We start from the raw sequence: 17,863 nt of genomic DNA, 5'->3' as shown, positions 1-17,863 counted from the left end.
ATCCACATTTACCTTCTGCTCTGTACTTTCTAGGGACAGGTTCATGCTTTAAAGTGCTGTGTCCAAGTGCTTTCTTTTTGCCCCGGTGCTTTCTCCATGAAAACCCACTCTTTAACACTGAATCAGAACGATTGACAATTTGGGTTTCTGTGGATTGACATTTGCTCTGATTCAGTGGTTAAAAAGTAGATTTTTTGTGGGGAAAGCGGCAGGGGAAAAAGTGCCTGGACATGGTGCTTTAAGGCACAGATCTGTGCCTAGAAAAGCATCACAAAAGGAAGTCTGAATGAGACCCTAGTTATGCCACATCAATCACACACACCCTTTTTGTGGCTCTGTGACACTTGCTGCTTAATCAGAATATTTGCCCATAATTGCAAATTATGCACATATGTTTGCTTTGAAAACAAAAGTCACAAGTTTTTACGGCAATACTTTCTCCAATATTGATGTTGGTGAGGAGCCTTGTTCTTACTAAGCAAATCACTTTGTTAATGGCCCTTTGCATGTGACTTAAAGAAAAACCTGGGGAGATAATTTTATCTGTTTCCCCTTCTGCTGAAGGATCTCTTTCTTCTGTGGCGATCACTCGTAGCCGAATAAGATTGTCTTCTATGAACACGGTCTTAACAGTGACTCCGTAAGTGACTGTAGAGGCCAATTCTGGATCCACATGTCCTTCCACAGTGGGGACATACGGTAGATTACCAGGCAGGAGTTGATCACGATGAGGGTTTGCCAAACATGCCTTCCTCTTAGCATGTTTCTCCCTTTCGTCCTGAGTTTGAGCATCTTCAAAGTCCATGACACCTTTGTAAAGGTTGTTCTCCAATTGGAGTGCTCACAGGCCAGTGTTTCCCAGTTGTCAGTGTTTATACTACTTTTTTTTTTTAGATTTGCCTTGAGAGCATCTTCAAACCTCTTTTGTTGACCACCAGCATTACGCTTTCCATTTTTAAGTTTGGAATAGAGTAGTTGCTTTGGAAGAAGATAATTAGGCATCTGAATGACATGACCTGTCCCACAAAGTTGATGTTGAAGAATCATTGCTTCAACACTGGTGATCTTTGCTTCTTCCAGTACACTGGCATTAGTTTGCCTGCCTTCCCAAGTGATGTGTAAACATTTTATTTTTTTTGGAGACGCTATTGATGGAATCTTCCGAGGAGTTGGAGATGGTGTTTATAAGTGGTCCATGTTTCACAAGCATACAGTAAAGTTGATAGTACAGTAGCTTTGTAAACAATCATTTGGTTTCCGTGTGAATGTCCCGGTCCTCAAAAACTTTGCACTTCATTCGGGAGAAACTGCACTCACTGAGCTCAGGTGATGCTGGATTTCGGCATCAATGTTGTGGAAATACAACTGCCCAGGTAGAAGGGATTGATCCCAGTGCAAATGCCACCACCACCTCCCATCCTATTCTGCGGGTTCCCCTAGTCTTCCAGAACAGATTTTCAGGGGCTGCAGGGGGTTGCACCAAGAACAAAGAATTAGCAAAATCCTCTCCTCTCCACTTACATTAGTGAAGACATCAAAAGCTGCAACTGCAAGTAAACAATTTGAAGCAAGTTGTGTATATTTGAAGTCCTTGTTGTTCCAACTTTGTGTAAACTGGGAGTGTAAACACCAAAATTCCTAATTCAAGTATGCAATTGAAAATGGATGCAGCTGATGGTTTCACAGAATAATAAAATTGTAGAGTTGGAAGGGACCACGAGGGTTATTTCAGGTACCTCACTTCAGTGTCTTGAGAATCATTAGGAAAATATGATGAACTCCTCTTTGTTTGCTTTGGGATTGGTTTGGAAATTACACACTATCCTTTGGCAGGAGGAGGAACACCTCTGCTTTGGTGAGGCTCATCTGACAACAACAAGAAGAAACTGAGCCTTTAGTAGCGTCAGCCCAGTATTGTGAGATACTCTGCCAATAGAGATTCAGAAGGCACCTTCTATGCCAACTTTTAAATGCCTGCATAAACTTTTCTATTCTGCCTGGGCAGACAATTAGGAATACATCCACAATGGTTAATTGATGTCTGATTTTAACTTTTTTATGTAATTTTTTAATTGTGTGGTTTTATGTTCTATTGTTGCAAACCGCTTTGATTTTTTTAAAATGAATTGCATTCAGTTACACTGATCCAGAGCTTTCACAGCCTCTTCTGGTTGAGTAGAACTGTGTGTCATCAGCAATACTGGTGACACCTTGCTTCAAAGCTTCTAATGACCACCCACTCCCAATAATTTCATATAGTTGTTAAATATCCTTGGGGGCAAGATAGACCCTACAGAACCCCATAGCACAAGTGCCAGGGACCTGAGGAACACCTACCTAAGTGCTGCTTTCTGGACACAACCCTGAAGATATGAACAGAACCACCATAATACAGTGCCTCTGATTCCCATTCCACTAAGTTGGTCCAGAAAAATGCCATGGTTAATGGTATCAAAAGCAAAATATATAGGCAATAACCACACACTGAAGGGTTGAAACTGAGACTAGCATAGTTCACTTTTCAACCAAAGTTGAAATAGTGGATCCATTTTGACAGAGGATAGTTTAAAAGTCATCTTGTCATCCTGTGCACCAGATATGAGGAGGAAGGCAAGATATTCTCAGGTTTTTATGGAGTGTAATTATTTTTCCTAAAGAGGTGATGAGAACAAGTTTAATCACTCTGGGAGAAAGGAAAGTTACCAGCATTGATATCCTACTATATCCGAATCTGAAATGGTTCACATACCATTTTTTATAGATTAGCTGTAGGTCTCCACAAATCTAGTTGCCAGGGCTGCTCTGTGAACCCTGCTCTGGCCAAGACAACTACAAGGACATCCTTTCACGAAGTTCCGGGATCCTCTGTAGGCTCTTCCAGACATCCTTTTAGTTACATATGTCTCTTTGTGGTTTGCAATGAAACTTCTTCTATCTTACAGGGGCTTAGTTCAGAAGCACAGATGGTGGAAAGCAACGCAGAGGCAGCTGCTGAAGAACCACCTCCTTATTTGCAGGAAGAACCTCCTCAAGGTAGAGTGCTTGGACTGCCACCGTGAATTTCTTATAACTTTTCAAAGGGAAACAGGCCATAAGATTCAAGGTCCATTCTTGTGATCCAAGGGAGTGGTATGTGATGTAGAATGCATCATGCCATGATAGCACTGTTAATAATCCTAACCGAGTCCTTTGACTTCTCAGATACGTATAAAACAGGACTGTAAACCAAACTCCTTTGGCATTCATTAACAATATAGTTCTAGTTTGGCCTAAGCTACTTATTGGGTGATGGCATCTTCCCCCTTTCCACAAAGTTGCATTATCTGTAACGTTAAGCAAGTGATTCCTTTTTAATTGGATGGACTTCTGTTGGTGATAGTGCACCAACTGAGAGGTTTGGAGGGTGGCAATACAAGAACAGGCCTTTTAGATGGTGGGTTCCCGTCGGTGGAAAGCTCTCCGCAGAGCGACTTGCTTGATGCCATCATTACATGTCTTTAGGTACCAGGCAAAAACATTCCTCTTTACCCAGGCCTATGGCCATTAAATAATCTATGCCAGGCATAGGCAAACTCCGGCCCTCCAGATGTTTGGGACTACAATTCCCATCATCCCTGAGCACTGATCCTGTTAGCTAGGGATGATGGGAATCGTAGTCCCAAACATCTGGAGGGCCAGAGTTTGCCTATGCCTGATTTATGCCCTGTTAAAGCTGTGGTGGTGGTGGGGAGGCTGTTATTATGATTATTTTATTATTATGCTATCTATTATTATGCTTTTTATTATGTGTTTATTGTTGTGCTCCATAAAGTGTGTTCTTAACATTGTACACCACCCTGGGATCTTTTGATAAAGGGTGGTATAGAAATCAAATAAGTAGTAAAAATAATAACTGGGGAGGTAGGCCTGTCATCTCACTCCTAAGGGCATGTATGGGACTTTTAGCATGGCTGAGCCAAAGCCCATTCTGATTCCCTAAGAAACCCAGCTCCCTTCCCTCTTCCCAATCTGCTGCATGATCCCAGGAGATCATAGGATCCTGCAATTAATTTTCATCACCCCCACCTTCATAGGTGCTCAAAATTACAATGGTGACAGTGTGGGGTTCCCCCCTCCCCCGTATGTTTAAGTGGTAAGTGAAGATACCCATTACATTATGGATAGAATTGAATCAAGTGGTTGTAGTTATTCTGGATTAAAATAACTGTAGTGACAGAAAGGGAAGGCGATTTGAATTAAGGACAAGTGCTTATTTAAATGGTCATCCAAGAGTTGGATTTGAGTCACTTCTTTATTTTAAATCTGCCAATTTTATTTTATTTTATTTTATTTTATTTCATTTTATTTTATTTCTGCTGTGGAAAAGACCTCTTAATAGTAACTACATTTCAAATCCAGAGCTTTCAGACTCTATTCTACCAGCCCTCTTGGAAAGCTAGTTAAGCAGCCTGGAAATGAGATTGAAAAAGGGTGTCAGCGGGAGGTTCACAAATGCCAATCTTAATTAAAAACCTGGTTTCCAGTTAAATGACCCAGATTACGATGAGTACGAATCTCTCTCTCTGTGCCGCGTGAATGTTTCTTTAAGTAAACTTGACTACTGCTTTCTTTGGAAGAAGGTCCTCATATTCAAAGGACAGAAGATGCTAATTGGACCTTTTATCTCTACATTCACGGGGACATACAAAACTCCTTTCTGGTTCCTCTAGGCCAGGGGCAGCTGAAGTGGTACTATCTGTATGTTTTTGGACTACAGTTCCCAGCAGCCCCAGCCAGAATGACCAATGGTCAGGTATGGTGGGAATTGTAATCCACAGTATCTGGATGTCAGGGACTGGCTGGATGATGAAGAATAGTGGGAGACTCCAGCCAGAGAACTCCCTAGGGAAGCCACAGAAGAGGAAGGCTCAGAGCCAGGGGAGCAGTGGTAGGACATAGTCAGAGGATGAAGGGGGTGGAGCAGAATGGTTGGATGCTGAACAAGCAGCTGGCTTGAGTGAGAGAGAAGAAGAGGCAGAAAACACTGCAGACATAAGACAGGCAGCTGAGGAAGAGGGAGCCTGCTGGTATTTGCCATGGGTTTCTCTGTTGGTATTCTGTTTCCTTGAATAAAGAATCAGCCTTACTGCTCGTCTCTGTGTCTCTCTGATGACCTGTGGCTGAACCAGCCCTAACACTGTAGGATGCTTGTTACTCCTGATGTAGGCTATTGCTCCTAACCCATTACAGTCTACTCCATTTGGCAGCATCATGTGCTGTACCACTAATTCCTCTCCAGCTTTTTCTATCTCCTCATCCATTACTTTTTGGGGGGACAGGGGTGGGAATACTATTAAATTTTTAGAGAAAGCTTTTAGAGAAAGCCAGGTTGCTTTATTCATGCTTTACGGAGAAAACTGGTCTCTGTCGTTTTGGATTATGATTGCAATATAACATTTTTACCTTGGGCTTTTAATTGCTTGTCTTAAAGGAAATGAACATATCTAATGCAAATTGTATAGTGATACCATATATATATATATATATATATATATGTAGAGAGAGAGAGAGAGAGAGAGAGAGATGGTATAGAGATGGTTATACTTGGTACAATACAATTTTTAACATGCTTTTTAACAGAGCATTTTGCAGATATGAATAATGCAAAGCTTCCATATAAGATAATGTAAATTTTGTTAATTAAAAAACGCATGAGAGTCATCACAATGAACATTATTGATTCAATAGTGTCTTAGGATGTGTATAATTTAGGATTCAATGATAAAAGTGATCATGCTGCTCGGTTAAGTGAGTGGTGGGGGCATCAAAAAGTCCTGGTGGTGTTAAATTAGTTTTGCTTTCATTTCTATGACCCGAGTGAAGGCAAGGCATCATTTAAACTACCTTAGATTCCTTAAAGGTCTGTGAGTGAGAAAGGAGGGTTGAGAAGAGTGTCTTGAAATGTGTTCCTTATTTTGCTTAATTTTCTGCCTGATGAAGAGCTGTAGAATACTCAAAATCTTGTTCATAACTTTGTGATGTCTTAGTTGATCCATTACTGGGACATTTAGGGTATTTTTCGTCTTCTTCCTAATTTCAGCCTGATTACCTGTAATACGCAGTTTACTGAGAAAGTGCCACTGAGTCCAGTTGGATTTGTTCCCAAGTAAATGTGCATATAATGCTAGCTCTGGGGCTCTGTCAACCAGTATCATTCATGAGTTCTGCCCACAGACTTGCTTCTACAATGCTTTCCCTACATACCCTACAGAAATGCAAGCTGAACCTTCTCTTCTTCCATCTTTCACTCACTGATTCATCAAAGTAATTGAAATACTTAACACCAGAAAACTGTGGTCAGCTTTCCCCCTTATTTTTTTTCTCCAGCAGGAAGCTGGTGCTAGAATTAACATTCCCCGTAGAAGTACATCTTTGGCTCGACTATCTACAACTGACCCACCATTGTGGAAAAATGCAAGAAATTTAGAGAGATGCAATAAATTAGCTGGATAGCTCAGTTGGTTAGAGTGTGGTGCTGATAATGCCAAGGTTGCAGGTTCGATCCCCGTAAGGGACAGCTGCATATTCCTGCATTGTAGAGGGTTGGACTAGATGATCCGCAGGGTCTCTTCCAACTCTGATTCTAATGCACCAAAGCCAGAAGGATGCATGCCATAGTCCTAGCTATATATGTTTATATAGCATCTGTGCCAGGATGAAATGGGGCCGGTCAGACTGTGCATATTGTTGGAGCAGAGCGGCGGGGGGCTGCCCTGTTTATTTCCAGCACACAGCAATAAGACTTACGATAGATCTTCTAGGCTGTGACACCAAAGCCATTAAAACAAAGTGGCCCGCAATGAGAATAGATCGCTGAAGTTCTTTTAATAGAAAAATGCCATTATGCACTATCTCTTTTGTGCCTTCCTTTTTTATTGCTGCTTGCTCCTCTTAACAGCCCTTTCCCTTGTAAAAATCAGAAGCTCTTGAAAGAAAGAAAGAAAGGAAAAAAAGGACATAAATAATAAAATACAGTAAATTGTATTGTTCCGACTGTGCTGTGCTTTGGTTTCCTGGGCTCTACGAATTCGACTGCTGTGTCTGCTCACCTTCCCCTAATGAGAGCACCAGGGACCTCGGGCTCCCTCTGGAGGCCTCGCTCTTCTGGTTTGTTCCAATATTTCGTGAAATTGCATCATGACGATGGCAGCTTTTCAGGCTGCAAAGCACGTGCCTGCTGCTTCTGGAGGGAGAGGAATTGGACGTGTATGACACATTCTCTGCAGTAAAATGAAAGGTTTTGCCCTACAGGGGTTACCTTTCCGTTTCAAAGCAATAAGACTGCAGTCTGCTCCTCTGCGCACGGAGGCCTTGAACTCCATTTAGATTTTCCTTTGTGTCTTTATGGTGTCATCACTCATCAGAATAGAGCTGCCCGGTCGTACAGCACCTTTCCCTATGCACATGAAGGCCGTTACTTTAATGAGCTCGTCACTGGTAGCAAATAGCTTGAAGACCGTTCCCAACTAAAGCTAATCTGGGGAAAGTTTATCTGAGGCCAAAAGGGTCTTGGAACTTTGCATTCTGATGTGCTCCTGATAGCCTTTCCAATGAGGGCTCCCAGCAGGGCAGGTGAATTGCACAAGGAAGAAATTTTCTTGAGGAATAGCAGCGAGATCTGTGTCTAAATCAGAAACCAGGAATAATAACCAGGAATAATTTTATTTCCCCGCCCACCTCCAGCCCACTTATTTTTCCTCCCATCATCATCATCATCATCATCATCATCATCATCCTGCTAAGAGTTAATATTCTAGCACCCTACATGGCCTTGATTTTAATCCCCCTTGAATCATATTGTGATAGGTGACCCTTATAGGCTGTCTGTTAGCTCATAGTGACAAATGACTCTATTACCTGCTGTCTTAACACACAGCACCCGTTGATTCTGAACACATCATGGAGAATGGAGAAAGAAAACCTCATCAAGGGGAGCAAGGGGGCTGAAATGAGGTCAGCCCCGATGGCAGGACATTTCAACAGATTAGGTCTGCAAAGGCAAGGCACAAGCTCAAAGGCAAGGCACAAGCGCACTTTTTGAACACCCAGTTTAAAGTAGGCCATTTTAGACATCTCTGCAGAGCCACATGGGGGCGCTACTTGCCTGATAATGTAGCAGCTGCTGACTTGCCAGCCAAGCCCAGTGCTTCCTATACTAATCCCTTTGTTGGACTGAGGCTTATAGGGACGCTGTGTTACTAGAAGCTTTGCTTTATCTCAGCCACATCAACGACAATGAGGAAAATGGTGTTCAGTCCTCCTAGTTTTTGAAGGTGCAGCTGTTTGCCTCAGCGTGTCTTTCCTCTTCCCAATCTCTGCTTTTCCATTGTTGCTGTTTAAAATATTGTACCAAAACTCTGTTTGATTGTTCACGTAGTGTGTTAATTTGACTATGATTGTCCAGGTTCTTGCAAACTAATCTGTCACTATTGGGTTTTGTTTTTTGGAACAAGTGGGGGTTTTTTTATTACGTTTTGGAGCAATTAACACATGACAACATGCAGCCATGACAAAAGCTTTGCTTTGTTTTACATTTATCTTTCAGTATTCTTTATCCTTTACGTTGTACAAGCTATCATTATTTATTATTGTATTGGACAATGTTTTAGTTATTATGACATTGGACTCCTGTGAAAGTACTATATCTGGGAAAACTGCAGCCGGACAAAAGGTAGGGAATTACACATCATCTGTAGAGTACGCCTTACTCCAAATGAACAATAGGCACATGGGAGCATCAGCACCATCTTGAAAGGGCAGCAGCCCCGTGGATAATTTCTGCTTTAAAAATCCTGTCTCCGCAGCTTCTTTCTCGCTTTGCTTACTTTCTAACTCCGTGGGTGGAATTCAGTGTCACACCAATGTGATGCAAACATTTCTGCTCGCCAGATGGTGCACTCTCGACTCTCCTCCCCTTGCATGCTGTTCTGTGGGTTTCCCCGACCCTCTGGAGTGGATTTGGGGGAGGCCCCATTGCGCTCGAAGGAGCCCTTGTGCTGACTTTCGCTCGTGTACTGAGTTAGTAGAATCCAATCCCATGTTTCTGAAAATAAAGCCATGAAGGTTGAAATGGATGCCAGCCGGACAGTGGAAGGCGTTGTTTTCTTGCTCCACCCCAAGCAGCCTTCACATCCACTGTGGGAAAGAAACTGTGCCCCTGTATCTTCTTCCCATGTACGGAGAAAAGCACTTGGGGCGCCAAGGAGGTGGTGTCTTCCCAGCAGCTCTTACATCACAAGGCGCCTCTATTGCAGGCAAACTGAACTTACTGCAACACTTTTCTGGGAGAAAGTTCCTTATGAAAATAGTGGCTGCTCTTATCCAGTTGTCAGGGAACTGCCATCAGAGCCAGAGGGAGAGGGAGGGCTCCAGACGGAGAGCGTCCCGGGAGGGAGAGAAGCAGCCCATCTTCTGGGGAAGGAAATCAGCGTAGCACCAGTGGAGAAGGGGGGCAGATGGGGGAATCGGCGAGGTGGCTCCATGACTCCTCGCCGGAGACCAGCGGGGAGAGCACGGGTCCTCCGCTGCCCACAGCCTCCCTGTGCAGGAGGCTTCCGCGCAGGGAGAGTAGGCGGAGACTAGGCGTCAAAGAGCTTCTTTGCTGGAAGAAGTTCAAGAAACGCCCACTGACGGATTCTGCCAGCGATTGAGACAGCCACGGGTGAGTGGCTGTCCGGACGGAAAAGGTTCACTCAGGCAACCCAGCCAGGTGTGGCGCCAATTTTGTTAGGATATTTCCGTTCCACCTTAAAAGGGAGCAGGCTTTTGTGCGTCACAGAGTCTGCGTATTTCCTGTTCACAGGATGTTTATGTTTTGCTATTGCTTTCGTTTCTCTCTCGGTGCCTGAACACGCTAGCAGACGGTCATGTTTTTCTTTGTTCTGACCAACGCTGAATAAACTTGTAAATATGCTCTCCTGCTGTGCAACTTTCACTGTGTGAATGCTGCTGATAGAGTGTGCACCAGCCTAAGAATGTGGAAGGTATTTTTCTGAGGCTTCATGTCGCTAATTGCTGATACTGCACGTCTACGGGAGATCGATGGACGTCCGGAGTCTGGCTGGAGGCAGTGATGGCCTTTGTCTCCCTGGCAGTATCCCAACAACAGGTTATGGGCCCAGATTCACGGGCCATAGACGTAATAGTCTTGTCCGTCACTCTGGAGGAAATTGCTACGCTAGCTGGCAACACCACTGCACGTCAGATGTGGAATGCTTTGAAGAAAGCTCATCTGTCGGTTATCCCAGCCCAGAGTGTGAATGCATCGGAGGTCCAGGTGTGCCAGGTGTGGCGCCGATTTATGCACGAGCAACCCCTAGAACCATTACACAAATGTGCTGTGCATTGTGTCTCAGGACATGGCGCCTCATGCATTTCACGGCTTGTTTACACAAGCAGAGAGGTAACAGTGGTTAATTCAGAGGACACAGAGGACACTGACAGATGATGACTCTGTACCTTTTCTTGTGCAGGAAAGGAATCCATGGATATGTTGTTAGCTTTTTTCCTATTCAGGCAAGTGCTCTTCTGCACAGTAGCTGCTGATAATAAGGCTTCATAAAAAGTAGGTTAAGTTAAGTGTTAGATACTGGAAAGCAAGAAGGAAAGGTAAGTGTGTGATAACCTAAATTCGTGAGCAACTAACTGTTAGTCTCCTCCCCCTCGGCTTTATTCCTTGCCTACACATCTTCTTCCTGTTGAGAGAGCTAATGTTAACCATTATATATGGGTTTGCTGTTGCCAGTTAGTCTGATTGGATCATGCTAACTGGATTAGGCTAACTGGCATCTTATAAATCAAGTTATTTCATTCTCTGTCTCGGGAGATAGCCTTTTCATAAGATCTGAGCTGCTATAGCCCATGTTACACAAACGCTTGAAGGGGCAATATAGCTGAATAACATTTCCCCCCAGCTTGCTGGAAACTCATTGCACTCATTAGAAAAATCCACAGGGAGTTCTTAGTAATATATATATATATAGACATCATGATATTGTTCTTCAGGAAAGAAAAGAGTTTATGTACTGTAGTCTATAAATCTGGTTTTAAGTGAAATGTCTGACATGCCATCCACTAAGTATTGTGGAGCGTAAAGCAACAGCATGGCGCTAGACTGAAAAGGAAGGACCCAAGGACCCAATCTCTCCTCAGATAACAGTTCCAGACTCTGACTATAGATGATGAATCAATTGTTTGCTCAATGGATGACAACTTCAGACTTTCTATGCATGTTTGTAGGTCAGGGGACAATTTCTGTTCTCAGTTGTGCCTTTGAAATTCCAGTGGACTCAAAGGATGGGTTTGTATGAGAGAGTGTGAGAGATGGGCAGAGCCTTACAATTATTTTTTCATTTATTTAATAAAATGTATATTGTTGGCAGGGCTCTTTTTTCTAGAAAAAGAGGTGCTGGAACTCAACCTTTTTAAGGGGGAAGCACCCACACAAAGTGGTTGAGCTCCCCCCTGCCCCGTTCATTTGCTTGACCCAACGCTGCAGGGAAAACATAAAAATTGAGTGCTGTGCAGGGGGACGGCACCACAACACTACAGACCTGCAGGAATGCACCAATGAGGTGCTGGAACGCAACAAAGAGGTGCTGGAACTCAGTTCCTGTGAGATCCGGCTAAAAAAAAAAAAAGCCCTGTTGCTTGATGACAGAAAACCTCATAGCGTTTACAAGAAGACTAAAAGAATAGGATTTATTAGTAGAAACAATTAAAACATTCAAAAAAAGTTTTGTTTTTTATATAATTTTTATTAAATTTTCTGTTTTACAATTTATAGTACTCATTTTTACATCCTTAAGATATCAATGACTTCGCTTCTTCTCTTTCCATGGTTCATTTTGCATATCATAAACCCCTGCATATTTTACGAAAAACTATACCATTCAGTGTTTGGGACGCAGGTGGCGCTGTGGGTTAAAGCCTCAGTGCCTAGGGCTTGCCGATCGAAAGGTCGGCGGTTCGAATCCCTGCGGCGGGGTGCGCTCCCGCTGCTCGGTCCCAGCGCCTGCCAACCTAGCAGTTCGAAAGCACCTCCGGGTGCAAGTAGATAAATAGGGACCGCTTACCAGCGGGAAGGTAAACGGCGTTTCCGTGTGCGGCTCTGGCTCTGGCTCAGGCTCTGGCCAGAGCAGCGATGTCACGCTGGCCACGTGACCCGGAAGTGTCTCCGGACAGCGCTGGCCCCTGGCCTCTTAAGTGAGATGGGCGCACAACCTCAGAGTCTGTCAAGACTGGCCCGTACGGGCAGGGGTACCTTTACCTTTACCTTTTATACCATTCAGTATTCCATTATTGTATCCATCAAAACTTATTTACACTGTTGAATTTATCTTAATGCTGCCAACGTTTGCAGCTGCACACAGTTTTTCCCTATATGTTCAATAAACGTTTTCCAGTTTTCTCTAAACGCATGTTCTTCTTGTTCTCTTATTCTAACATATAGAATAACATACTGTAATAGAACATACAACATTCAAAAGATTTAAACCAGCAACAAACAAATAACACATCAGCATTCTGAATATCCGGGTAGGCTTGTCTGAACAGAAATGTTTTTAGCAGGTGCCAAAAAGAGTACACTGAAGGTGCCTGTCTGATGACAATAGTTGGGACATCCAAAGTGCAGGGGCTGCCACACTGAAAGACAGATTTCCTACAAATGCAGAATGGATATTATGTGACACCTGTAGGAGTGCCAGTTGTGTGTGCTCCAGCTTGACATGCTTATGGGACCATTCCAGACAGCGGTGTAGCTAGTCGCTCGGGTGCCTGGGGTGGCGCACGCGCCCTGCAGCCAGGGGCGGAGTGAGCCACCCATGGGGGCGGAGCGAGCCAAAGCAGGGTGCACTGCATGGAGCCTCTCCGCAGTCTCCCCCTCAGCTGTAGGATGGCTGAGGTGGTGGTCAGATGCAAGCCCCACGCTGCTCGAAAAAGCAGCGCGGAGCTTGCGGACAGTCTGCCCACCACCTCTCCCTCAGAAGAAACACATGGCTCAGGCATGCTGCAGGCCCCGTGGTGTGACACCCCGTGCCCCCCGCCTCACCTAGCTACGCCTCTGCCTTCATGCTCACCTAAGTGTGGATCTCCAAACACTTCCCCCTCAATTCCCCGAGCCCTCCCCCCATTGCTCTTGCTCTCTACCATAGGAGAAGAAGAAGAAGAATTTGGATTTGCTATCCCGCTTTATCACTACCCTAAGGAGTCTCAAAGTGGCTCACAATCTCCTTTCCCTTCCTCTCCCACAACAAACACTCTGTGAGGTGAGTGGGGCTGAGAGACTTCAGAGAAGTGTGACTTGCCCAAGGTCACCCAGCAGTTGCATGTGGAGGAGTGGGGATGCGAACCCGTTTCACCAGATTACGAGACTACCGTTCTTAACCACTACACCACACTGGCTCTCAGCGGCTGGACTGTGGCTGGATGTATGCTGATGGTGGTGAGAGGAATGCAGCCTGTTTATGGAGAGGGGAAGAAATGGGTCCGGATGGGGGGTTTCTGGCTAATGGCAGAGATTCAAAAGTCGCTTTTTAGGGCAACGAGCCCCCAAAGGCGGCTTCCATCATACAGTCATAAAACCCAGAGCAAACTGGACCCAGCAAAAAGTATTAACTCATGCCCACACTGCCCCCGGCAATACCAGAAAAGCAGCCCTCGTGGAAACCTGTCCCAAGCAACCTCAGCCCATTTCAACCCGATCAAGCCTTGGAATCATTCCAGGCGCCTGAAACCTAGCAGGAAAATCCCCGCCGCCACCCCTGGCCTCCAGGGGGAGCCTCGCTCTCTGCCCGGCTGGCCGCGCCAGGACTCTCCCGGTTCCTGCAGAGGAAAGTAGCTTTCCTCCACAGAGACTTACTGTGCCAAAGTGAGCAGGTGCAAAAGACAGAGAGGAGGAGGCGGCTTAGGCAGATTCATGGAGGAGAGGGCTGGCCATAAAAGCTGTGCTCTGCCTGCACAGTTGGAGGCTACAATGCTTCTGGTTTCTGGAAATCACTCGAGGGGAGAGTGCTCCTGCAGTGGGTGTGGGGGTTATTTTTTGTCACCCCCTCAGTGATTACACCCGGGGCGGCCCATACCCCCTTACACCACCCTTCCTATGCCACTGATTCCAGGCACATGCTCCTCCAGGTGGCTATTGCATCCCTCTGCTAGTATGGTATTAATACAGAAATGGTGCAATACATTCCCCACCCTCATATACTATAGGGAAAGAAGACTGGCTTTGCTACAGTAACTGAAATATGTAGGAGGATTGTTACAGTCTCTTGAAACTGAAAGCGGCTGGTTTTAAGTCTCCTTTCCTGTGTTACAAAGAGTCATTAGTAAAATACCTGACTTCTGAAGTTCAGCCAGTAAATTGTGTATTCTGGCAGGCTTTCTACTGGTCCCAGAGACTAGCAGTTCTTCACAAATGCTACAATCAGGATGATCTTGCATACAATCAGGATCATTCACAGGGCTCATACAGATGCCCCTGAGCTCTGCATTGTATCATGTTCTCAAAGTACATGTATGGCTCTACGAACCAAACAGCACGGATATTGATGCTTCATGTAACTGCAAATAACTCCTGCTTATGGAATGTCGTCAGTTCTTTTAGCTTAAGCCTTTACATGTTTACTCAGAAGTGAAGTCCCACTTTATTTTGGTGGGACATGCCCAAATGCCTTAGGCTTAGCCTTCCAAGTGAATGATCTTGCTGAGTACCCTTGCATATGTACAGAAATCTCTCATGTCTTACGCTGAGCAGTTATTATTATGCAATGCATGTGAGCTATATGACCAAAGATTTTAGAAAATGCTCTTCAGTAACTACTCCATTTAGTTCAAAAGCAATGTTTTTTTTATTGTTGAAGCAACCAATCTGAATGCATGCATGCTTGCTTGCTTATTTATATTATTTATATTCATATCTTACTTTTTTATGTGTGGTACCCAGGACATGCTTGTCCAGGAACTGTATGCATTTCACAACAGGACATTTTATTTAAATCCCCACTGAGTTTAAATCCCTTTGCCCTCCCCTGCTGTAGATGGTGGCTAAATGGATTCAAGGGATCAGAGTGTCAGGTTTCAAGGTCCACATTTCACACTGACTCCTCACCTTTGCAGGAATCCATGGCCTTTTGCCCTTAAGGCCAGCCTTTGGTCTTCCTCTCCCAAATCTGCATAATTATTAGGCCTGTGCTCCTGGGGGACTAGGACTGTGACACTAATTCAGCCACTTTCCCCATAGAAAAACAGCTGTGGCATTGTGCTGTGAGTAAGAATCTCCCTTTCTCAGCAGCCCCGGTTAGAAGGCTGAGAAAAATTATTTACCAGAAATAAGACAGCTTTTTTGTGGGGAGACATTGTCTGGGCAGGTGTGGTCGTGTCTGTACCTTCTGTCCTGGGAGGAGGTGTGTCTGAGAAAGCCCTCTGTGTCTGGCTTTTAAACAAATTATCTTCTCTAGCATAATCCAAGTTTCCCTTCCATATGCAATGAGGTGATATTTACAAATCCCTGGCACTGGAGGCAAAATGTGTAGTCACATGTAATGTGCAAAGAAAATGAGGTCAGGCACTGGAGAATTCTTCAGAAATACAACTGCAAATGATATTTTGGGCAACAGATTTGATCTGGATTAAGTTTATGTGCAAGTTTTAATTCTCTTAAAATTTAATCTGTTGTCAAAGCATCTCTGAAACATCTGCTTTTAAAAATTGACAACATTACTATTGCTCTTATTTATTTCTCTGTTTAAAGTGTGAATGGGGAACTTGTAGCCTTCATGCAGCCTTTATTTCATGCAACCTGCAGAGATGTGATAGCACAATATGTGTGTGTGTGTGTGTGTGTGTGAGAGAGAGAGAGAGAGAGAGAGAGAGAGAGAGAGAGAGAGAGAAAGGGCCCTATATCATCCTGCAAACTCCACCCATCTTTGGCACTGGTTTCTAATTGAGTTTTCCCATAGGTCAAGAGCCCTTCATGGGGCAGAAATTTACCCCAACTTTAATTTAAAGCATGTGGAGATCTGCAGCTGCCACCTGGCCCAGCCTGAATGGGAGCCCACCAAGAACGTCCTATGGCCTTTCTGGGCTAGAGAGGCAAGTCTGGAAAGGGAAGAGAAGGTGAGGGAAGTAGGTTTCCCTCGTTTTCACTTACTACCTTCCAGGAGAAAGAAAAGACATTCTATCCCCTTCTCCCACCAGGTGCAAGTGAAGACAAAACTCTTGAAGTCAGGAAGCGAGATGGATTGGCAGTATGGGTAGCACTTGATATCAGAACATAAATTAATTTCAGGAGGAAGAAACCATTTAATGTGGGGCTGTCTTTCTGAAGTGGGCCCTCCCTTTTATTACATCACTCCGGGTCTTTACTGTCTCTGGAAGCTGGTTGGTGTGATTCTACAAGAGACTTTTTTGGGGGGGGGGGCTATTTTCCTTAAGACTGCAATTAAATAGAAATAGATTGGGACTGCTGGAGGTAGCAAAATTAAACATCTCAAACAAAACAAAACAGAAATCCTCTCACCCAAAATAGCTGTTAGTATTGAGTGCCCAGAAATCCCACCAGGGCATGGAAAGCAGCAAAGATGGCAGATCCTTCTGAAGTGCCAGATACCTGCTCTTTGGGTGGAGCCTGTGAGTGCAATTGAGATAATTTCTTGGTATCCAAACATGGCTATAGATGCCTTGTGTTAAACATCCAATTATAAGATCAGTAAGTGCTTTCCAAACAGAAATATGCAGGATTTGTTCCAGCCGCCATCTGAAATGCAGTCACGTTGCATGTGAATTAGTGCAGCTGTTTAACAGCTGAATAGCAGTAACACCCCACCGAGTTTTATTCTTCATATTTCCATTTTACATAATGTAATCACTTGACTTAGAATGTTGCCTGGAGTCTAGAAGTAATGGTTCTGCTTGCTGTTGGGGGATGGTAATGACCACAAATGAACAGTACCTTGATTCCGCAGCCTCCTCCCACCCCTCTTTCGCCTTCCCTTGCTGCAGTGGCTGAAATTAGTCACCTTTGCCACAGCATGGTTCTTTCAGAGCAAACTTGGGCATTGCAGGGAAACGGTAAGCTTTTCCGGATTAGCTCCTTGGAAACTTCCATTTGTGGCATGCTGGCAGAAGTTGCATCTAATATCCACTTGTCGTGACAGCCCATCAGACATTGGGGCAAGCCACATGCATCCAGTGGTGAGGTTTATCAGGACAGCTGAAGAAGGGAAGCATTTTTTGCTCCCTCGGAAGACTGTGTACCTTCCAGGGTGCTTTGCTATGAAGTAACAGCCCAAGAGCTTACTTAACAGGCCATTGGACCGATAAGGCCATGCCTTTGCAGGCCACATTGTAAGATGGATCATTGTTTGTTTGCTGTAAATATTCTCTCTGGAGGCACATGTCTCCAGAGAGGGGACATCTCAAAGCCCACCCCCAATCTCACCAAGAGGTACTGTTTTCCTGCTCTGTATAACTCCCAGTCTTGCATAGTGCATTTTTAAACATCTGCCTTTTCCTCTCCTTGTCTAGACAGTAAAAGATTCTAGTGGAATTTATGGCCCACCAGGTCTGCTTGGGGGAGCCAAAGAAAGCTTGTCCCTGATTCTAGCGCAGGATCATGTGAGTTTGTAATATGGCTTGGAGGTGAGGATAGCACTTATTCTTGTGAGTGTTCCTCAGTTCAGAAGCTTTTTTGAGGGAGTGGGAATCAACATATGTTGCTAGCCTTGGTGTTTTGTAGTCTGACTCTATTTTGGTATAACTTTCCTTCTAACCCAGCCCAGTCAACCATCTTCATCTCTGTAGTCCCAAAGACATTTTAAGGTAA

The 17,863-nt window shown here is 44.4% G+C and overlaps 1 protein-coding gene across 1 annotated transcript in view; it reads left to right on the top strand.

Moving 5' to 3' along the window:
• LOC307202729 (transmembrane protein 263-like) overlaps positions 1-17,863 on the top strand; it is a 315,941-nt gene that overhangs the window by 2,933 nt on the left and 295,145 nt on the right. Inside the window, exon 2 of the mRNA XM_079952912.1 lies at positions 2,943-3,033. Coding sequence (XP_079809038.1) covers positions 2,943-3,033 — 91 coding nt within the window. The remainder of the gene's footprint in view (positions 1-2,942; positions 3,034-17,863) is intronic.

This window comes from Podarcis cretensis, assembly GCF_951804945.1.
Source record: "Podarcis cretensis genome assembly, chromosome: 1".
In the NCBI taxonomy this organism is placed as follows: Eukaryota; Metazoa; Chordata; class Lepidosauria; order Squamata; family Lacertidae; genus Podarcis; species Podarcis cretensis.
This window is presented reverse-complemented; position numbering and strand designations above follow the sequence as displayed.